Here is a 22769-nt window from a genome sequence, read left to right as displayed (position 1 = left end):
GAATATAGTTCGACTCAATCTGATACATTAGGCGTTTTTCCATTTTCATAAAAAGGGCAACAATATTAAAAACAAGGAATCAAGTGACAACATGTTGCGCTAAGCTTGTAGAAAATTTTTACTTCTGATAAATCTATCGCAAATTATTCTGCTTTATTGTAGTGTATACGAAGATATACCAATATGTGACTGGCTGATGGATCTGTCAATGCGTCGGAACTGATATTTTAGTCATCACATCTCAAGTGTTGCGACCAGACTCATCAAATTTTTGGTTGGCATTGCAAGTTCACAATCTGTGCAATTCATTTTTGATATTAGAAATTTCGGAAATTACATCGCGGGCCACTCAAAACCTTCTCGTGGGCCACGGATTGGCCGGCCCTGTTATAGTGGTACCGTTTCGTGAGCCAGCGCCATGCGCGAAAATTTTCGATAATTCATGATAAATCGGTCAATAAGATCGGGAATTCCATATATATTGCTATGAATTTCTTGTACTCATATTTACCGGTATAGCTTAGTGAGGTGTTTTCGAAACTGTAGAGCAAGTAAATATCAATTAAACATATTCGGGCGGCGTACCCGTTGGTATGACTTCGTTACATGATGTTATTTCGTGACCTCCTATCTGCTATATCAAAAAATACAGAATCGCCCAAATGTACGATTTCAAATTGGTATTTCTTCATTGCCATATAATTTTTCTCTGCGGGATGGTATTTGTCTTGTGAGGTTAAGGTTGCCAAGACATTCGGCGCCAGTCATTCAGGCGCCTATGGACAATTAAACCTATATGTAATTTGTATATATAACGAAGTTTTCGGTCACAGTCCCTTTCGGCCGAAGTTTTCTCGCTGCCAATCGTTCTGGCACACTTCTTGGAGTCGCATACTGCATGGTCTAAGACTTTATACGTCTTGGTTCGTCGTGGCGCGGTAATGGCCAACGCTGATATGCCCATTTCTATAAATGTTGCGTATTTTTTTCTTGGGGGAATAGTACCCAATAATAAGGAAATTTGGCAACTTGGAATCGCGCGCAGCACGAAAATTTTTTGAAAATGCTGCACAAATTTTCAAAAAATACTCTACAATTTATGCTAATTCATGAAATAATTTTGGGCCCCCTTCGAGCTCGCCCCCCCCCCAATTGGGGGGTTTGGGGTGCGGCAGTTACGGCCCTGCTAATGCTGGGAATACTACATCCAAAAAGCGGTATATATATTTTATGTCTTTTGTCCAGAAAGTTAACGGTGTTCTGCTAAAACAGGTCTAACGCACAAAAAAGTCTGAGTCCGCACTTTTCCAGATTAGGAAACCCGCCATGGGCTGCGACATTACGATATGATAGGTAATTGCTCGATTGCGAAACGGTAGTTTTAAATGTATGGGCCATATTTATTATGATGAAATATTTCATATGCGCGACATTGCGTCATGAACGGAACCTCACAACCTAAAGTATATTCACCGATAATAAAACATATTTGTCACTCCATATATGTACCGTGATTGAAGCGCGACAAAAATTTTGGTCTTTACTTAACTTTTATGAAAATTAAATGTTGGTACTCGAGAAAAAAAACCAAAAAAATTCGTCAGGCTATCTTTCTGATTAGAGGATTACACTACTTCCACTTGACAAACTGAAAATAGCGAGAAGTAAGTGAGTAGATCACAAAATTTTACGAAGTAGAAGAAATCAGATTTATTTGAGTACCGCCAGTAGCGGAAAACTACTTGAGTACTTCGAAAAAGTAGAAGTACTTCGTTACTGACCAGTGACCACCTCTGATTATGACGGGACCACCCACCAGTATGGTACCTCCCTGTCACAATTCCATAATTGGTGACAACTCATACTTTACAATCACAAATTCTATTCATCCATCCAACTAGTAATATGCCTGTATAGAAGCAACAAAGACTTGAAAAAGGATATACAAATACATACCATCAACAGTGAAATAGAATGAACCTGAACCATGGTGAAGCAATGACAAGATATTGCATCGAAGGGACACTCCTTTGGTGCAACATGTCATGAGAAATGACTGAGCAACGTTTGATATGAAAACTGTGCCAGTAAGTTGTCATAAATGCTACAAATATCACATGTTTACAAGATAGGCCAATTTCAGTATATGCAACATCAATCTTAACATTCTTAAGTGCTTACATGTGACGTTAAAAGCTGTAAATTTCATCGTATCTCACAATAAAAGATTTGTCAGAAGCAGAACACAAATATGATTAATCCCACAGCTCTTCGGTACGTCCAAATTTAAAGACCATAGTTGCAAAGAATATAAATGCGTTCTGCAGGAACACTGCCACGCCGGGATACGGATTTTGCACATGCGGCACTACATATACTTGGAACAGAATCCACATGGACGCAATAAGCGACCCGAACTGGAGAATAAACCCAGCCAAAAGCCAAATTTTTCCAGCCAGAGGTCCGAAACATCCTTCGTTGTAGGAATCTCCACGAATGTGTCCATTGGATATGGAATTGATCATAAAAAATGCCACAGTGGCAACCGCTCCACATGCATGCACTGCGTGATTCATGGCGTCATTATCATATTGAGCGGCGGCATCGATAATAATCCACCATCCGGTGAAGAAGAGGGTACCCGCGGCGATTGAAGCAATAAGATTCCGTTTTTCACCCAGTTCACAGCACTCGCATTCAGGCCATCTGAAATTATCCAAAAGCCCAGCCATGCTAAGCAACAACTAATCAGGTAAAAGCTGGTCCGAGATCAAATTTCTTTCGACTTATGTAATATAACTATAAAAACAATTGATAGATGAATCTTTTCAGGCAGTAATGTAAGCATAAAATTTGAATATGTCAGTTTATTAATTTAGATCAGAATTGATGTGCGAGTTCATTTATAATACATAGAGTACTGGTACAGTAGCGCAGCAAGAGAAAGCATGTGATATTACGATCAGAAAAATTGTGCATATCAAGTATTTACAAGTGGGCCTACTTGTGGTTTCATGGTCATCACTTCCAGGTGTTTCTGGAGATTGTTAATGACTTCAGATTGTGTTTCCACAATGGTTCAACAAATTTAATCTAGCTTTCTAGACTGGCCAGGAAAACTAAATAAACATTTTACCGTTTTGAAATGATGGAAATATAAATAAACGAATGAATGAAAGACGTTGGTGCAATTACCTTCAAAATGTGAGTAGGCCTACCTGATAAGACTTATCTGGTCCTGAGTAGCCTACATCAAAACCAGTTTAGTCATCTTTAAATATGGCGTACCAATTTACAGGAAATCATGATGCCTCAAGATTACACAAACAGCTGCCAAAGTTCCTCTGATAGGTGGTATATTAAATTATACTGACACCCTACGTGATGCCGATATGGTGAGCGATGGCATATGTTTCTATAGCTTGGCAGAAGAGCTGCATCTTTGAAAGGCTAAGTAACATGTACGTTCACTCCAAAATCTTCCAATGCATTTTTATCTATCATACATTGGGTCTCATGTCAGGCGGGAGCTGCAATACTGTAAAAGATACATGCATATTCAGTATCAAGCATCAGATGAGTGGACCAGAATTTGCAAGAGATTTCTACATGGGAGAGAAAATAGTGAAATTCACAGATGACTATAATGATTGGCGTCTCTATAATTATTGGCAGAATGATGGCATAGCAATGGCAAAAGTTATAAAAATTAACTACCTAGATGATTGGGTTCCATCAACAATCACATTGAAGGACATGAAAGAAACCGACAAGCCACTCACAATTGAAAAGGATATTGGGATGTCACAAGTGATGTTGCTAGATTCTATACCAACACCGATCCCAACATTATCTTGCCGGGACCTATACTATGACTTTTTGAATAGTGTCGCTTACTCGCTGCACTTTACCAACGAGCAAAACATCAGACGATTGACAATTCAAGGACCAAGTTACCTACTAATCATATCAGGAAAGTTACGGGTTGCGCTACTGCACAGCAGCAGGGAGCATTGTTTGGACACTTTTCAGAAAGGAGAATTGATATATATACCTTACGGATTCAATTCATGTTCACTTACACCAGTAGGTAAATTCCTTGCAGTGAAAATGAGTTGGAAAGCAAACCTCAAAAGGACAATACATTGCAGCCCATTGACGCTAAAATCAGTCATTCAAGACAGGAATGAGGGTAGAAACACATCCCTCTCTCACGAAGCAAACAGCCTTTCGTTAAACACCGGATATTTCATACCACCAATAGGATTGGGAACCTACAGTCTTGGACACAACAAATCAGCGGTTATAAGTAGAGCTTTGGAGATTGGGTATAAACTTTTTCACATCGTAAAATCAAACGAAACTGGCAATCTGTCCTTGGAGCACCATATAAGAAATAATATGGAGAAGACAAAAACCAAGCGAGATGAAATTTTCATATCAATAAAAATTAATCAGACCACAATCGCCGTTGAAGGTGGAATCGAAGCAATTTTAATAGAATCTCTGGAGGAACTTGATTCTAGCTACATTGACTTAGTTTTACTAGAATTACCATACAACGAGAAGGATTTTCAGAAAATTCATATCACAATGAAGGAATTGACTGCACTTAAAACAAGAGGAATGGTACGGTCCATCGGGGTTTCTAACATTGAAAACGCCACAGAATTAGATCTTATAAATTCAATGGCGGAAAATGGCCTTTCTGTAGTTGAAAATTGGTTTGATTTGTTACATCCAGATGAAGAGATTCGCCACTATTGCAAAGAGCTGGGAATCAGATACATGGCTTACGGAATATTTGGATTTCACAGAATGAGAGTAGAAATGGTAAGTTCCCAGCAATCAATTGTATGTAATATGCAAGAAAGCATGGCACTATTTAACCTAATGACACTGTCTCAACTCTTCACATTGGCACTACGACAATATTACATCAATCATCAGATAGGCCTCTATAGATACCATACTAAACAGAAAATAAACATGACATTTATTATTCTCAATCCTTTTAGACAACCAAGAATTCAATCCTGGGATCAGTTGACTTAAGAAAAACGGCTCAGAAATTTCATACATCAACATCTTCTCTTCTGCTAATGTGGGCGATAGAAAAAGAGGTTATATTAAACCCATCAACGTCTGATGAGTATCATTTGGAGAGTAACCTCTACAGTAAAGAAACAAGGATGGCTGACGATAGTCTACGGAACAAAATTAACAAGATGGCAAAAGTTGGGACTACCAAATCACTGTCCCGCAAACGAACGGACCAGGACATAACTTCAAATTACAAGCATGAACTATAAATAGACCATTTCAAATATATGTGGACAATATTGTGCTTACGGTAACAGGCATAACACCGTAATAGCAGAAAGTTTCAGATTCTATTAAATTATCATCAGACCTGTTGAATATAGTATCTCCTTTGTGAAAGGAACAAGGATGAATGGTACGGTAGTTTCTATACACATATGGCAGAGTTAGGAGCTTTTGAAAACACATCACTTAGTCTGCGAGCAAGGACTGTTTTAAAACTCGACGTTGACAGGCTCTTGAAGCAACTCGAAAATAGATTAATCGTAACTGAATTCTCAGCAGCAGCGGTTAATCGGATATTCACGATCGATAACTAATACAATATCACAGTACCGTACCCAATATCTTGATAACATATCTATTGCCTATGCCACCAAAATGTAAGATATAATATGTTATATTAATAATTGCGAATAAAGAATATAACAATAACAACAAGCTTAGGATGTCAGTCATTGAGCAACTCCCAATCAACACCAAAGTCACTCAACTATGACAAGTCGTCCGACTAATAAGCACAATGTTATGACAGTACTGGAGCGCAAAATGTTGCACAAAAGTCCGTCGGCGCTAACCTACCGTAATGTAAATCCCTGCTTGCCGACCTTATATTTCGACTTTTAACGGTTATTTCACGAGAATTATTTGGCTGTGTGTGATTTCCACCAGTGTAGTATGTATTTCAACGACATTAAAACGAAATATTTATAAATGGGCGACCTTCAAACGAAATATACCTTATATATGCTGCAATATAAATTTTGGCTTAGAGCGACAATATTACTAATCGGGATACAGGATTATTGCTGGTCATGGCCTTCCAGTTATACAGTCCACCATAGTCGCACGAATGCGATGACCTGCTATCATTGCCCAATGGAACTAAAGTACTCACTGACTGGAGCAACAACCTGCAAGCGGACAATAACTAGCCTACCACTCGGCGCTCCGGGATTTCCGACTAGCCTCCACGTCTAGACACATGCAGAAACCTTATCTTCAAAGTCCACAGATGTAAAAATAGTTTTTTTTATTGTTTGTCGCCTTATACAAGACCTTCGGCACATTTCCATGCATACTGTTTTCTCTCTCTGATGACACTTCATTTCCTCTATAGCAATTCACAATCTGACAACAAATTTACAGGTGACTTTTGTGATCGATCCATGTATTTGGACGACACGAAATATAGGTGGTCACTGGTTACAGTCATAATTGAAATTTTCATCATATCATTACACCACAAGATTGCAATATAAGGAACAAGATCGAACTGTGTCTAAATGATTTGGAGCAGTCTTTTCAATCAGACCCCCACCTTGACCAAGAGCATGCAAAGAAGAGGTATACACACACACTACAGGAAAAGAAAAACATGAAAAGAACTAGCAATAAAAATGATTAGTGTCAGTTGACGAGGTCGACATATCATATCAAAGTCCTGCAGGCTGAACAGTATTCCTCCAGTAGAAACCGATTGAATGTAGACCTAGACTGGCTTGACGACTGCCGAGATACTGTTCCACAGGTGTGGTCCGGCATACTTGATGGAGCGATGATAGGCGTGTATGCGTTGTACTTATGCGCTTTTGGTTCTAATGTACAGTGCTTTCATTGCTCCGATTTATATCTGATGTGTATGACCGAATATTCATCAATGTCGTATGTGGGTCATCGTGAGGTGGCTGCACGAATATTGACCAGTGCACCATGACAAAATGAACGATTGGTGAATTGTCCATTCCGCCAGTGCCAGGTAGTATCAGCCACTTCGGAGACCATTCCATGCATTCATATTCCGAGTCATCAAATTGGGGTTAGCATGGAATATGGAATTGAGCTACAGTCAGCAGTTTCAAAAGAAGCGATGAATTCCGTTGATGTTGCATGATAATTCCCCGCATGCAGACCTGAATAAAAATATAACATACTAAATGAATGAATAAACTAAATTTAATCTTGTACCATGTTAAATTAATTTGCGATTGCACCCTTTGTGGACTGCCCAAACAAGAGAAAATCAAGGATGCGTTTTGCAGGCAACAGCAACTGCTTATGGCTACAATACAAAGTATGCTCGATAGTCTAATGCCGGCTTCAACTGGTTTGCTTGACAGGTAACTCAAGGCTGGTTTCCATGTATGATTGTAAATTTCATTCATTGAACAGATGTAATGTAATCATTTGAAAAATGCTCTCAAGGTCACTGATAATGACAAAGCACAAAATTACGATGAAAATCATATTGCTACTTCACTTCCAGAAATTCAGGCTTTGTGAGAACCCCCGACACTGATCCGTGACCGAGGACAAAAGACTAATAACGTTTTCAATGAGTAAAAGGTTGTGCAGCATCAAACAATGCCTTACCTGTGCCACTGTCCTCACAACATCATATGGTATCGTGATGGATGGTTGAATATGCTTGACGGGTAACTCATGGCTGATCTTAGACTTTTCAGCAGATAGAACGAATGTGGTATTTCATGTCAATTTCTAATCTGCAAACGGAATTATACAAGGTTAAGTAATGTTACCTTACTTTGCAGCAGTACAATTGAATCATACCAGCCAGCCGCTTTCAACATCCGCACGAAGCCTCATCCGAAACCACCTTGAACTGTTTTTGAGAAGCGAATAATAATTTCAAGAGTGATATTCTGAAGTCTTCTCTCCATCGGTGGGATTCTTGCAGTAAAATCATATGCTGCATAAAATACAGCCCACGATTAGGACAATATCAAGACATGAAGGATGAAAGTATCGTATCACAAGGCAATAATCAAAGCTGATGGTCATTCGAGACACTTCGAATTTATATTGCAGCATTTGTATTAATGAAGTGGTATGTTCATAATATTGGACTGTGTTAAGTTTACTTCACCCCATGGCCCATATTATTTACTAGAAATTACCGGCTCACATTTGATTGTGTATGTGAAAGCCAAAGTTCTCTATATATGATATTTTCCAGACGCTACATGTACTACAGTAGACTTACTACTTATATTACGGTACTGTACCTTCCATCTTATACTTCTTCTGCAGTGACGACGTTGAGGATCCCATTTCTTGAGAAGCGAAATAGAACAGAACATTCTCTATCAGACACTATTTTTCTTCTTTCTTGAGCTATCCTTCCTTGATGCTTCATTTTCCTGACCTTTCACAGCACATCCAGTCATATTTGCGCCGCGAACACCAAATAATCCAACCTACACTGGCGTTCGCCGTAAGGCGCCCTAGAATTTCATCCGCGTGACGGAAACACTTTTCGCTTTTTTTTGATTCGATACTGAATTACTTCTTAAACGACGCAATGTGCTAAAATAGACCTTGGTATACGTCGGACTAGTTTAACGCCGCATATTCGCTGTTGCGCGAATGCCACGCTTGCTTGCGTTCATTGTAAAGCGCAAGCGTCTTATTCTGGATCTGGACACTGGTATCGCTTTGTGACGTCAGCAGAATTCATTAATTGGCGTGATCAGATGTAAATGCTCGCGTGACGTTGCGCGTGCTGTTGCCACCGATTCCACTCTGGCGCCCTACTACCAAACATCAAGTTGTGCAACATTTCTCGCTCCATGAAAATCTGTTCGGACGACTTGTCATAGTTGAGTGACTTTGATCAACACATCACGAGTTTCGCTACAGCAAAACAGTCGGACAAAAACAGCAGGACTAAAAACTTCGGACAACTCGACATCAACATCTTGCGGCACTCTTTGAATCGCTACATGGACCTGAATTTTTAATTCATATCTCTCACTATATAAAACAGATGTGAATGGAGTAAATAAAATAAAAAAATGAGTAGTAAATCGAAAAAGTACTTCTCGATTGAAAAAACAAAAACTGGGGCAAGTTAATGTCCAGTTGTGATGCAAGGTACGTGATACCGGACATACAGCACCATATTTTACTATGTCTGTAATATAATAGTAATATGGTATATACATATTTGTATCCAAATCGATCAAATGCGGGCTATGAAACCTCAAGTTGAGAACATTGTGATGAATTTATGAATCATTCCGCCGAAAAAACGACCAACCCGGATTTAGCATCACGTGATCACCAACGCGTGGCAGCGACGCTTTCTTTCTAATCTACGGCTTTGGTCGTGGAAAGCGGTTTTACGTCCTTGCTTCTTTACTATATCAAGGGTATTGCGACTGGCCTGAATCATATTAACAGCTTTGGTCACACAGGAGAGCGAGATAGTATTTATAGGAACAGACTTAGCTGTCGTTGTCGGTACGGTAAATTGTTGGTGGTGTTCTCAGACGATATAATTGGTCCCGTATAAAAGGAAACTTAACCAGAAACATGGCGGATAATGACGAACTTTTGGATTATGAAGAGGAGGAGAACGAAACCACTACCGAAACCGGGGACAAGAAGGAGCAAAAAAAGGACGTTAAAGGAACTTACGTGTCCATTCACAGTTCTGGATTCAGAGATTTTCTTCTGAAGCCGGAGTTGCTGAGAGCAATTGTGGACTGTGGTTTTGAACATCCTTCAGAAGGTTAGTGTTGGTGCCAACAATTTTTCTCCGCCCTTTCGAATTAATTCCCATTGCTTTGACCTACTTTGTTCCTAGAAATTAATTATCATCCTCTTTGATTGTAAGCTGTTACTGTGTCACATTTTGTAACATCTATTTCTTTTCAGTCCAAAATGAGTGCATTCCACAAGCAGTACTTGGAATGGATGTCGTGTGCCAAGCAAAGTCTGGTATGGGAAAGACTGCGGTCTTTGTACTAGCTACACTGCAACAGCTTGAACCCGTTGATGGCTTGGTAATGATTTTGTTGTATTTACAAGTTTCTGAAATCTAATTTCTATTACTCTCCAGGTATCTGTGCTTGTCATGTGCCACACCAGAGAATTGGCATTTCAAATCAGCAAAGAATATGAACGATTTTCCAAATACATGCCGACCATCAAAGTAAGTGATGTCGAACACGTAAGAGTGATTATTTGGAGAATAACTATTTACTATGTTCTGTTAGGTTGGTGTATTTTTTGGCGGCCTTCCAATCACGAAAGATCAGGCAACACTGAGCAATAATTGTCCTCACATTGTTGTCGGTACTCCTGGACGCTTGCTTGCATTGATCCGTAACAAATCTCTCTCATTGAAAAACATCAAGCATTTCATTTTGGATGAATGCGACAAAATGCTAGAACAGCTCGGTATGATCACTTCAACGTGACTTTGATGAAAATGTTTCATGCGTGTGGTTCGTTTTCAGATATGAGGCGTGATGTTCAAGATATATTCAGATTGACGCCGCACGAAAAGCAAGTCATGATGTTCAGTGCTACTCTCAGCAAGGAAATTCGTCCAGTCTGCAAGAAGTTCATGCAAGATGTAAACAACCGAAATGATCTTACGTGTCATCTCGTCCTGTCATTGTGTAGCTAGTGCTCCTTCGATACGTTCGGTAGTTGATTGCCTGAAGATTCTGCTCCATAATAGCATGGATCACATCTCGGGTTTTAGACTTACGGGTCGGGTCATCGGCGTGATTTTCCCCTTAGATGTATGTGGTCATTATGGGTTGTGGGTCACCTGCAAGAAACGTCCATGGGTTATATATCGTAGTTGTTTTCCGGAGTCGTCGGTAATTGATGGATATCGAAAGACTTCTTCAAGCCAAGACTCTTGGTGAAGGAGGGAGAATGACTTTGGATGATATCGGGACTGTCTTAGTGCATCGGTGGAGGATGGCGCAAGATCAATTTGAAATGAGATTCATTGAATGATATTCGTACGCTAACCCTGTATTTTCCTTGCAGCCAATGGAAGTGTACGTGGACGACGAGGCAAAGCTTACTCTGCACGGTCTTCGGCAGCATTATGTCAAGCTCCGTGATAACGAAAAGAACCGCAAGCTGTTTGACTTGCTTGACGCTCTGGAATTCAATCAGGTTTGATTGGAGCGTGAACTTGCTTTCGTTCTATAAGGGTGGACTAATGCAAACCATTCATCAGGTTGTCATATTCGTCAAATCTGTGCAAAGATGCATTGCTTTGGCTCAACTCTTGAAGGAGCAGAACTTCCCTGCGATCGACATACACAGGGCCATGAACCAGGAAGAACGTCTACAGCGTTATCAGCTGTTCAAGGTTGGTATTTTCAACTATCTGTGTGAGCTGTGTATTTCTGTAATGTATGCTGTTATGAAAGAGTACAGAGCCAAGGTTAATCCGAATCGATATGGAGTTTGCCATGTTGTCAGAGATAATTTAGCAGGCCATGGTTTATAGCTATATTGTTGGTTGATAGGGAAATTTATTGCTATTACTCGCGACTTGACATAAAAACTCTGAAATCCTAATCCAGTAAAATTTCAATTCTATTTTGCCGTAGTATCTATGGATGAATTGTGTAATGTGTGATGTTTCTGAATTTCAGAACTTCCAGAAGAGGATTTTGGTTGCTACCAATCTTTTTGGACGAGGAATGGATATAGAACGTGTCAACATTGTTTTCAACTATGACATGCCGGAAGACTCCGATACCTACCTACACAGAGTATGTAGCAAGTGTTTTTTTTGTCCGTGGGCCCGTCACCTTGAGAAACTGAAATTTCAGGTCGCGAGAGCCGGCAGGTTTGGTACAAAAGGGTTAGCCATCACATTTGTTTCTGATGAAACGGATGCTAAAATCTTGAATGACGTGCAAGACAGATTTGAGGTCAATGTCACGGAACTACCTGAAGAGATTGAGATCTCTGCGTACAGTAAGTGCTCACCCATTTCATTTGTCTGTTGTACAGATTTGCCTGTAGACCACATTCTAAAATGTGCACAATATCTTTTCAGTTGAAGGTCGCTGAATATGCCTGGAATCTTCTCCAGCTGGTGGCCTGCTGATGAAGCTATATCGTGCATTTTACCAATCATTCGTGTGTCGACGAACTTGTTGCATAGGGCCTTTTTATGTGTAATAAACTGATATTTCGTATGTTTTGCTGATACTCAACCTAATCCACTAGGGATCCGTTAGCAGATCATCAAGGAAGGGGTTTGGGACTGAAGACTGCAAATTTTCTGTTTGAAGCTATAAATAATGCAAGTGCTCTGCGCATTTTCGCAATCAGTGGTGCGTCTGTTAGCTTGTTACTTCGGCCTTTTCATGTGTAATAAACTGGTATTTCGTACGTCTGATGCAAATTAACGAGTCTACTAGGACTAAGAGTTCTTGAGCATACCGACGAAGAACACTACCAATTTTGTGGTCCAGTTCAATAGCGCTTTTTATCTTAGGGGTCACTGTTTCGGCCTCCGAAAAGGGCGAAAAAGGTTCGTTGGTGTTTTCCAAGATCTGAGTGTGGCCGGTGAATACAGCCACCACTACCGTCAATTTCTGGCGATCACAACTCGTCAGACTGTTGTGCGTTACAATATTGATCAAACGGCACTATCCAGTTCGCTGGCAGCTCGGGGTTAGAACGATTTCTTCCCAGATGATTTTGGGGTGATTTGTTCCTTGCCCTAACTTGCTCCCGAAGGCAGGCCACATTGAATCCTAATTCCAGATCAACGCAGTTCGAAGCGACAGATGGTTTGCAAGTTTCAGGATTTTACACGCGCAGCAAAACGTTCTGCCGGTTTCATTTCATGCTGGTGCCGTCATATTTTGTGATTGTTGATGTACGATGTTCTTTCCAATTCTCTACTAGTTGCTGACGATTATCCCAGACGAGTGTCAGTCTAAAATATTCGGGTTCATTTCAATATGCATATATTATTCAATGTATATTGAAGTTCTGTACCTCCAAGAAGCTCTTCAATTTTACATGGTGTCGAGGCCGTGAGTAATATTTTCTACCCATGCCATTCATTGAAGTCGTGCTTCAGCATATTATCTAGATGTGGGAGTTCATCAAAAAGTGGGCTGCAAAATACCGACGTCCATCAGGGCACCAGCTTTAACCCAGCCCCAGCTGACTATCCGGCGCTCGCGGGTCATGTAAGTGTATCTCCGCTTAGAAAGCCCTATCATGACATGTTTTGACGGGAAAGTTCGATATAGACCGGGAGAATCCATTTTGTTCAAGTGGGCGATGCGTGGCCGATGAATGCCTTCGCCACCGCCACTAAGACATGATGCTGTTGGCGGCATCGCTCGTGTTATTCTACTGTGAACGCTTAGCGAAACAAAACGTTTTTGACAAAATTGAAGGAATGCTATTACCCCAGGTGGTTTAAGCGTTGCTTAGATTAGACAACAGCGTCTTTGAAGAGTATTGATATGCAAAGAGCAAAGGTTCCATGCTTTCCCGTAGTATCGCAAACATCGTCAATCTAATCAGATATCGGGCCCGAACTTCTCGAACACCTTGCCTGTATTTACCGTGTTTTCAAGAAAAGTGTTCTAATAGTTGGCTGTCGAGCTTCTGGCACAGTTAGGTCATTTTCGTAGTGAAGTGTAGTAGAGTTCGAATAACGCCATTTTGTTAAATACGGTCAGTCATCTCTCCGATATACTGAAGTTGTGCCGACATCAGCGGGATATTCAATTTGATGGTGGGTATGACGCATTCGTTGACCGACATGATATGGAATACTTACATGGTATGGCAGCTTGGGAGATTACGGTGTTTTTGAGAACACTTGAAACGCGAGCACTCACGGGGTGTTTCGAGATCGCGGAATGCTAACTGAGAATTTTTGCTTCCATATCGTATATTCTGCAGGATTCCTAGAGATAGAGACGTGTGTTTCAGGGCAAAGGTAATACTTTGGCCAACTGATTCCTGATGTAAAAATTTTACTGGATCTAGACTTCCTAGAGAGAACTCGCTGTTGTTGCACTGGTAATTGTCTCTGAAATGTACTTCAACCCCAATTGGGTTGATGCAGCTATTGGTAGTGAACTAAGGTTGTCACCCACGCTTTCAATCTCTCAGATCACCATTTTCTGACGTATATATTCGTTTTGTGTCAGATTTTTCTGAATGAAATGTCCGATAAATCATTATTCTCATATTATTGGCCTACTGTGATTTAGTGTCTATTTTTGTACATCGATTTCACTGTCATGTTGCAATACCGTATTGAATCATTGACTTGGGTCATGATAATATTAGTGATTGGATTTTCACATGCATTTTCAGTATGTCACTACAGGCCTATTCCTTACAACTTCCGAGATACAGAATTATAGGTCTAGTAATGCAGCCTAAAGTTTAAGGTGGCCTAGTGATGCAAGTGTTCCGTGTAGCCAAAAGGCCTTTTAAGCACTGATATTGTAATCAGTGTGATGGATGTGTTGATGATACCAGTATCAATGACATGTAGCCTGAAGGCAAGATGAACTTCTGTGTTGTTTTGAGTTGCTATTACTGTCATTCTTTACAGTATCTGTAAAGAGCTAATATCCTGGAATTAAGAGATGAAGAGAAATACTAAAAGTCGTCCATTTTGTTTAACTAATGTTGTTTTTGAAATGCCTGCTTCACCCTGTCATTGTTTTATTTCTTCTCTACATCATTTCGTACTTTCCAGTGACTATTTTCTCTTTTTTATTGGAAGCTTAGCGACTTGAGTTGGTATTTCTCTACCATGAACAACAAAATTGTCTGAAAGTTTAATCAGACATTTTAAATGGAGCACAAGGAGAAGTTTAGAGTTCACGCACAAACGTTTATACCAACTGTTGAAAGACACACTGATAATCCAAGTTTGATACAGCTTGCTTCAAAGGCGAGAGACTTGTGTCAACCCCTGAACAGTGACCATAACCTGGATGTAGGCCCGAATAAAAAAACATCTCATCCACAAGTAAGTCTGAAATCAAATGCACCATGCAGTGACTATTCAAGGAGCGGCCATGCAATGATGGCCGATAAATCCTGCAAATCGGTGATGGATCAGAGCATGCCTTACAGTAATTCTGGAGGATTCGGAAAACCTATGCATTTAGGTGGAACTGCCTTTGAGGATGAAAGATTTTCTGGGAAATCAATGTCTGAAATTGGCCATCGAAGAAATACTTCATTTGTTAGCAAATCGGATATACCTGCCTCTGGCAATAAGTCTGTGATGCCTACCAACTCGTACCCGACTAGTAAATCAATTTCCGTTCCATTAGCTGATAATTCTAAGGTGAGCATTTTCATTCACAGTCTCTTTACACATTGAATGGTAAAAAGTCGGAATGAAGTTGTATAATGACAGTGATTTCTGTCAAGTTTCACATATAGGCGAATTGATTAGTGTGTTTATGTGCACTGTGCAGTCAGGTAATGTTTTAGGACTGATGCCGATAAATCTCAATCATGTAGATTTTCAACAGATATATGAGTCGCATTCCAACCACTTCCAAGTAATTTGAGCAATTCCGTGAGGGCTTTAATTTAATGTAATTTGGTGTATGTATTGAAATTTGTGTGTTTATGTGTCAGATACAGTTTATAGTATTCTTTAGTACCATATTTCTCTTCCGTTTAATTTACTGTTATACCGTGCTCACTGTCCCCCACTATGACTTGTTACTTGATTCCAATGACCTTGAAACCTCAACTTCAATTGCACAAGTTTATTAAAATAACTAGTGAAAAATCACTATATAAGATGGAAGAAACGTCCTGGAAATATTTAGTGTAGATCCCTGTATTAAATGCAAGTTTAAGGTTTTATCTTCTGGCAATATCCCTCCCATTTGGTCAATAGCAAAATCTTTGTCAAAGATAGCCTGTGATTTATATTAGTTCAGCTGCTATGCATTACTCAAGGTGGGAGGTGTTATGTGGTAATAATATGTTTGTGAGGTAACGCAGTCAAGGAGTAAGGATGAGGCTGAAGAAATATAATATTACAGTCCTGTTTAATATACCTTATCTAAATCCGAGTCCTGCAGAAGTTGTCTTTATCTGCAAATAAATCTTTGAACGATTGATATTTAGATATGAAAACATGATAAGAGGTTTATTGGATTCAGTAGATTAAATGCTCGATAGAGAGGTAGCAGTCAATTGACAGATATCCACAGTACCCGACATTTACGCCTGTAGTATTCTGTGATTTTCGATCGCAGCGTGTGGGACATAATTAATATTCCTATATCCCGCTCTAACATGTCATCGGGTGTGTTGGCGGTAACTCGGAGATCAAAAGTGTCTGTAATAGGTCAAATCAATATGAAAAATAATCGAAGACACACTCAGCGGGAATTGGAAGTATAAGGAAATTACTACCTCGCCCGCATGATCTAATGAAAGAGCAATATTCACGATAAAATGGGGACTGTCACAAGGTTTACCGATTGTGGGATTGTACAGTACAGATACTGCTGACGTATAAGCGCTTATTTACCGATTTCTAGCTGCGTTTATCCGGCGCCCGACCATCCACGTATGTCTGGCAACTGGCCAGGTATCAAAAGTACCTTGTGCGCTATCGCGGTAGCTTTTTAGGTAACAACGGCGCTTCAACTGCTGAGGCCTTTACGTGCTAGATACATTTTGATTGAACCAGTCACGGCGTAATAGCGCGATATCCGCTTTGCATAAGCAATTCCGTTTCCCGCTAATCTGGAATAATTCGTTCGACACAAGGGGCCGACGGTTTGCCAGTTCGGTAATCACGTTAACAGTGTGTTACCACTGTATTGATTTTCACGAAAAAGTTAATTGCATTTTACGGTGGGGAATCCGATTTATCATTCAACCTGCTTTTTCCGAATCGCTTATCCACATATATTTTACAATTTCTGATCAAGTAATATGTGCGTAGCCGTCAAAATGTACTATCGTAGACATGTACGATAAAAAAATGCTCAACTAGAATTAACGACCTTTTAAATCCAAAACTGACCAACTAAAACACAGCGAACTATTAACTGAAAATACGAATTATTGAATTGCAAATGAGCCAAGAAGTGTTGTAGATAGAATTGGCATTTCAAAAGTACGTGACTTCGAGTCGAAATTGGAGGGGTCTCGACCCCCAAAACCCACCCCTGGCTGCACGACTCAGTAGTGATGATTCTGAGCTAGCAATGGCTTCAAGAATATCACACAGCAGAGCGCCGTTATCACGATTCACGCCAAAAGACATGTGTTTTCAAGTTGATATACAACTATTTTTTAAATGCGCAACTAAAACTACTCAAAATCAGTAGATAGTTGACCGTCAACTAGGTTAGTAGTTTGTACGAGTATGCGTAGTTTTGTGTGCAATGCCGCTTTAAAGTTGACATGATTTTCCACGCGCCGCCGTGCGTAGGCGGATGAACATGTATTAGGATAATGTTATAAAGAAAATAATCTCATTCCGCCAGGGATATACAGAACTCTCTCTGTATATACCTGCATTCCGCACACCAACTTCCTTACATCGTTCTCTGATGGCCTGCCAAAAGCGCAGTTTCCACTTTCTTTAATCACACTTTTAATCGCGAATATATCGCTCCGTAGAGTGTAAAATTAGCCGAAGTTTCGGCAATCGCCCGGGCGATCACGTTTTATTCGTTCATAGAGCCGAAGTTGCAGTGGTGTAATCTAATATCATCCGACTTCTCAAGTGTGTGCTGACCAGCGGCGTTTTGTATCAGCGGCCTGTGTTTTGGTGTGACTAGTTTCGAAATTCTACCTTCGTCGCGCTCGCCGTGTGTATACCGATTTCGGTAATTAAGTTATACTGAAATGTAATACCCGAACCGATTCTGTGTGACGCTAGTCGCCGAAGATATAATCTCGATGAGCATCAGGTTTTTCGGTTAGTTCCTCTGACGCACTCGTGTATAGGTGCCGTCGTCGATAAGCGTCAGCTTTAACCGCGCGCAGACGTTGAGCCGAAAATCACGAAAAGTCAACAGTGTTTTGTTATGCGAGCTCGCGTTATTATGATATGGTGGCGATATTTCGCCTTATCTCTCGCCGTATACCGAATATTCCACGGGGAGCTTACGAGAAATTTTCAGTGTTTTGCATATCTGGAATCGCTTGTTTGCAGATAAGTGTCTGTTTTGCGTTCGTCAGGTATTCGGCGGCCGTCGAATTGAATCGTTTCGAGAAGAGGTGTGAGTGTGATGCGAAGCTTTACGGAATTTAGCATCTTTTCTTATGTTATTTTGAACGCGTGTCGGTATTCTGTGAGAATTAATTCACACGCTTCTCGTGATGTTAAAAATTTTCGTCTGCAAATATTCCATGACAGTAAATTTACAATTTGATAAAAAATCATCTGACAAAAAGAATCTCGCCTATATTCTAATCTTTAATGTAACTCCCGAATTAGGTTTTTCGCCGAAACGTGCACTCCCGTATGCATATTGCATATATTCAAATTCCAAGTCACTGCAGTCCTTCCGCGATCTTTTCCGTATGTTGAGCAAATCGGGTGTTCCAACGGTGCTCTAGTCCAGCGGGACCGCTAATGATTACGTATGTATGTATATATGCGATTTTTGATATGCAATGTTCCGTCAAATTCTCAACTCGTTGCTGATGAGTATTAGCCGAAAATATTCGGGTTCATTTCAATATGAATACACTATCCAATATAGTTATAAGTGACGATAACTTATCGTAGGTCCCGGTTATAACTTCGGTAATAATTCGAAGTGTGCTTTGCTTGCGAGTAAGCTACAATTTGTCCTGAACGTTTAATCTGTCATATTGGTTCATATATACTGGCTGTTATCAAAATGGGTCCCGCGAATTAGTATTACAGGACCGGTTAGCACCACGTAACCACGGAAAGTTTTCTGCAACAAACTTCCGACTCGCCTGAGTTGACGAAGTATGATGATGATTGAAAATTCGGCCGTGTATATATCGCTGTACTTAAGCGGATCTAAAAATATAGTTGACAAACCCAATGCGGCTAGCAGACGCCTATTTCCGTTGTCTTTCGTTTCCCTGGATTAGATGACGAACGGCCTCATTTTTACCTTCACGACATCGTATTTTGAACAGCTTGTTCGCCGAAATTTCAATGTAAAGATTAGTCGAGAACCGCGCGCATACGGGCGCCGTTCCAGCGCTGAGTTTTGAATGGTGATTCTAGGATTTCTAGCGTTTACGCTTTTTCTCGCCTCATTGTTTGTGGGCCGCGAGAGATTGCAATAATCGTAAGCGGATCATTGTGCAAATTTCTGGAAAACAGCATCGAGCCCATCCGATAATTTGCAAAGCGCGTCCACTAATTAGATACCCGTCCTTGCAATCGCTGTGGAAAATCGCATGCGCTTGTGCATAGTGCACCCGTTCGATTTTACGCCGTTTTTCGTGTGGTGATCAAGTTTATTGAGTATCAGAAATTCCGAACTTAATACATGTAATGTATGGGTCTTGGTTTTGCGGTTCCGCTGCGCAGATTTTTGAGGCTTGGCGGATGCCTACAGGTTCAGGATAGATCGTATCCTCTGAAGGCCGCCTGATTGTAAAATCGTAGTTAACAGTTTGTCGGGCCGTATCAGAAACTTTATCCGTCCGTTCTCGATCAGTATTGTGACGATCGGCCGTAGATATTTGCTCGCAAAACTGCCTATTTCAATAATGAATCACCCTCTTTAAACACTACAGTTGTTGAATGGTGTTTCACTCCAATTAAGGGAGGTAAATGCCTGCCTCGTCAGAACTGCCATTTTGGCTCAAGCGCGGTGAGATTCTGAATTGTATTGTTTTGCTTGGCGCACCTATGGACGAAGTTGGTCATGGCACGTAGGCCGATTTTTTCAGATTTTATACGGTGGGTCAGGAGTTAGTATGTTTGTTCCGTGGTCAACAATCGCTGTGTTCGTGTATTTACGCGCGGCAAATTTCAACGAATACCGTATCCGATTTCTGGCAGCCACATCGATAGGGCGACACATTGATTGCATACAATTGCCGGTCAGTGTCGAGTAATGGTTTTAAAAGGACTTGTTACATCGCATTTGTGTGTTCTGTGACTATGTGGTCGGATTTTATAAACTGCCATGCACATTGCACATGCACTATGCGCGAGTTGCTGTTTTTAGCCAGGGCATCAAAAATAAGTTATCATAATTAGACCCCGAACTACATTACAATTTTGGACCGATACCGGTAATAACGAATACAGATTTTTGTTGATAAACCGAACTTTTCGACCGATATCAGATTGTAATATATTTCCAGGCATCGAGTAATCTTGAATTGCAGTCGATATCGATTCCCGCGATTACAGCATTTTCAAGTAGTCGTAATCGTTATCGACTATATTTGAGAGAATCCAAAGTAACCGTAATCGATTATTTAGGATAAATATCATCGATTGCTATGTAAAAGAATGATAACTCACCTTTTAGTTTAGCCAGGACCGGGATCGTAGGCCCCGCCAGGACTAATGACATCAACTGAACAAAGAATAGCGGGATGTATGGTGATTCTCACACCAGAAATGTTGGATTTTTGAACCTCGCTGCTTATTAATTACTATCACATAACAAGTGATAGCTAAGCTCATCAGTGTTGTCGTAACGAATTATCCACTCGCAATATTGCGCAGTGCGAATATAGCGCTCTGCCGTGTTATGATCACCAATTGGTGCAGCCAGCTTGTAGAAGGAGAATGACCATCATCCCTGTTTCGATTCTAGCTTTTTTATATTTATACATTTCGGAACAAAATCTTAATTACCGGTAGTCATTGATATTTAAGCTTGTCAGGCAGACGCAGTTTGAACGTTTCTGTCAGGCGATGAGTTTCTGAATCGTACTAATAATACGATTACGGATTCAAATGTTCTATACATGACAAAAACACATAAATCATTAGATCTCAGTGATCGCATGTATATTGTATAACCGAGGTGTTCTTTAGCGCTATTTGTAACGGCGACTCGCAAGTCAAAATATTCGTATTACGTGGATCATAGGTATATATTGGAGTGTTTTTTTACTAGAAGCAAAATTTTACATTATGGCAGGATTTCCTGTTCATTTCGTCCTGTTCTTCCATCAGTTCCATGATCATACGTAATGCAGACACCAATCGTTATTCGCCATTCTCTACTCTTGAATTTGAATCAACCGTTAGAAGCCCACATAATTTTATATTACGTTAGAATAGGCACCATGCAGAACGGAAATTGGCAGAGACGATTAATCGTCAGCAACAAAGTTACATAATGGATATATTGTGACGTAAAAAGCAAACAACGTCACAATTATCACACTGGCGCCGTTCCATTTTCATATTAGCCCTTGGGAATCGTAGCCAACTTCAAGTAGAATTGATGACGCTGCGATGCTTACGTTAGAATTGACCCACATTCGAAATTGTGCCGACCACTTCGCTAATCGCTATACATTACGCCTAGAGATCAGAAGTTGGTAACAGTCTTGAGCTGTTTGCGATTACTTTAACGTCGCTCAAAGAGTCTTTTAGTTACAGCCGAAGCGCTATTACCGGACTAAACCGATTAGATGCCGCGCAGTATTTGTGCGAGCTTCATTAGATTTCCAATTGCTGATTTGATCAAGTAGGCTATATCGTTCGATTAATGTGACGTAAAACGTGGCCGCGAGTGTACCCTAGGCCTGGCTAGGATTGTCGTAAAGTCGTTACCGTATGACGTCACCGTGAAGGAGATCAGGGAAGATTACAGGGCGCATATTACGTGTATTGGGAGATCTTGCGGAGCTGCAGTTCTAGAAAGAGAACGCCGAAATGATGATCGCCGAGTGTTATTTTGTGTAATGCGCCGTTGTGATTCATCGTACGCTTCTTTTTCAGTAGTAACAGTAGCCAGGATTGTTCAAAACTTCAATATACAATTGAATAATATATTCATATTGAAATAAACCCGAATATTTTCGGCTGACACTCGTCAGGGGGAATCGTCAGCAACTAGCAGAGAATTGGAAATAACATTGTATATCAACAATCGTATTAATATATCGTTGGATCGCTTAACAATTCATACTTGTTGAGAATAGACGGGAAATACACAGGTCATGGACGTTCAGGATTGTAGGTTTCACCCCGCTGGCTACGCGACTGATGAGTACTCCGCGTAGGAAGTTAGTTTTGGCGCTGACGAGAACAACCCGTGAACTGCTACCGCGATTCCATCATAATATATTCACTGTTTCGATTTCCCTAATGTGAAGCTCAAACGAGACTTGTTATTCGAATCGGATTTCTTTGGCGTTACGGGGAATTTTGCAATCTTGTTTATTCAAAATTAGCTAGGGCTACCCAACCCCCAGATCCGTGACTAATTCCATGTAAAAGTCAGCGAGATGTTGTCTGATGCCCACCAATGCGATGGTTTTCATTCAATTTTTTACTGGCTTAGGCTTTTCTTGTACATTTTGCTCCGAATTTCACGGGGATCGGCGTTAAATGCGAGTTGTTACCTTACGAAATTTATTCAACGAATTGATCGTCACCAAATTTCACGAGAGCAAACATACAGTACCGTGGCGTCTTCTGAGCCACGTCATCGAGA

At 40.4% G+C, this 22769-nt stretch overlaps 4 protein-coding genes and 1 long non-coding RNA gene across 7 annotated transcripts in view; 3 read left to right on the top strand and 2 right to left on the bottom strand.

The window, feature by feature from the left end:
• Positions 1-1864: 1864 nt before the first annotated feature.
• On the bottom strand, positions 1865-3323 carry LOC145459159 (transmembrane protein 50B-like). Its single transcript, XM_080337792.1, has one exon. It carries the CDS (start codon positions 2730-2732, stop codon positions 2256-2258), a length of 477 nt encoding a protein of 158 aa, XP_080193918.1. The 5' UTR covers positions 2733-3323; the 3' UTR covers positions 1865-2255.
• On the top strand, positions 3310-5428 carry LOC145459157 (uncharacterized). Its single transcript, XM_080337789.1, has 2 exons — positions 3310-4833; positions 5019-5428. The coding sequence occupies exons 1-2, from the start codon at positions 3403-3405 to the stop codon at positions 5310-5312; spliced, it is 1725 nt and encodes a 574-aa protein (XP_080193915.1). The 5' UTR covers positions 3310-3402; the 3' UTR covers positions 5313-5428.
• Positions 5429-6476: 1048 nt separating this feature from the next.
• Positions 6477-8921, bottom strand: LOC145459160 (uncharacterized). The gene is made up of 4 exons (XR_013921293.1): positions 8349-8921; positions 7894-8032; positions 7696-7826; positions 6477-7235 (listed from the first exon to the last, which is right to left on the bottom strand). It is a non-coding gene; the product is annotated as an uncharacterized LOC145459160 (long non-coding RNA).
• Positions 8922-9500: 579 nt separating this feature from the next.
• Positions 9501-12501, top strand: LOC145459158 (spliceosome RNA helicase DDX39B). Its single transcript, XM_080337791.1, has 10 exons — positions 9501-9856; positions 10003-10130; positions 10187-10279; positions 10344-10527; positions 10587-10705; positions 11134-11265; positions 11330-11464; positions 11754-11873; positions 11934-12081; positions 12164-12501. Exons 1-10 carry the CDS (start codon positions 9658-9660, stop codon positions 12175-12177), a joined length of 1272 nt encoding a protein of 423 aa, XP_080193917.1. The 5' UTR covers positions 9501-9657; the 3' UTR covers positions 12178-12501.
• Positions 12502-13226: 725 nt separating this feature from the next.
• Positions 13227-22769, top strand: part of LOC145459156 (uncharacterized) — a 31540-nt gene continuing 21997 nt past the window's right edge. For 2 of the 3 annotated variants that reach the window (XM_080337787.1, XM_080337785.1), the window contains exon 1: positions 13234-15451. In XM_080337787.1, coding sequence (XP_080193913.1) covers positions 14951-15451 — 501 coding nt within the window. In that variant the 5' untranslated portion in view covers positions 13234-14950. Of the gene's footprint in view, positions 15452-22769 lie in introns of all 3 variants that reach the window. The other variant, XM_080337786.1, reaches the window with a different exon arrangement.

This window comes from Botryllus schlosseri, chromosome 16 (assembly GCF_051294905.1).
Source record: "Botryllus schlosseri isolate E-star chromosome 16, Bs_hap1, whole genome shotgun sequence".
NCBI lineage: Eukaryota > Metazoa > Chordata > Ascidiacea > Stolidobranchia > Styelidae > Botryllus > Botryllus schlosseri.
The sequence above is the reverse complement of the archived record's forward strand: the minus strand, read 5'-3'. Positions and strand labels throughout refer to the sequence as shown.

What these genes read in the sequence shown, in the direction of transcription:
- LOC145459158 (XM_080337791.1), top strand. Translation starts at nt 9,658, where the DNA reads ATGGCGGATAATGACGAACTTTTGGATTATGAAGAGGAGGAGAACGAA. An exon ending in TTTTGAACATCCTTCAGAAG is followed by an intron (nt 9,857 to 10,002) that starts GTTAGTGTTGGT and finishes ATTTCTTTTCAG; the next exon opens with TCCAAAATGAGTGCATTCCA. An exon ending in AGCGTTATCAGCTGTTCAAG is followed by an intron (nt 11,465 to 11,753) that starts GTTGGTATTTTC and finishes TCTGAATTTCAG; the next exon opens with AACTTCCAGAAGAGGATTTT.
- LOC145459159 (XM_080337792.1), bottom strand. Translation starts at nt 2,732, where the DNA reads ATGGCTGGGCTTTTGGATAATTTCAGATGGCCTGAATGCGAGTGCTGT.
- LOC145459157 (XM_080337789.1), top strand. Translation starts at nt 3,403, where the DNA reads ATGGCATATGTTTCTATAGCTTGGCAGAAGAGCTGCATCTTTGAAAGG. An exon ending in ACAGAATGAGAGTAGAAATG is followed by an intron (nt 4,834 to 5,018) that starts GTAAGTTCCCAG and finishes CAATCCTTTTAG; the next exon opens with ACAACCAAGAATTCAATCCT.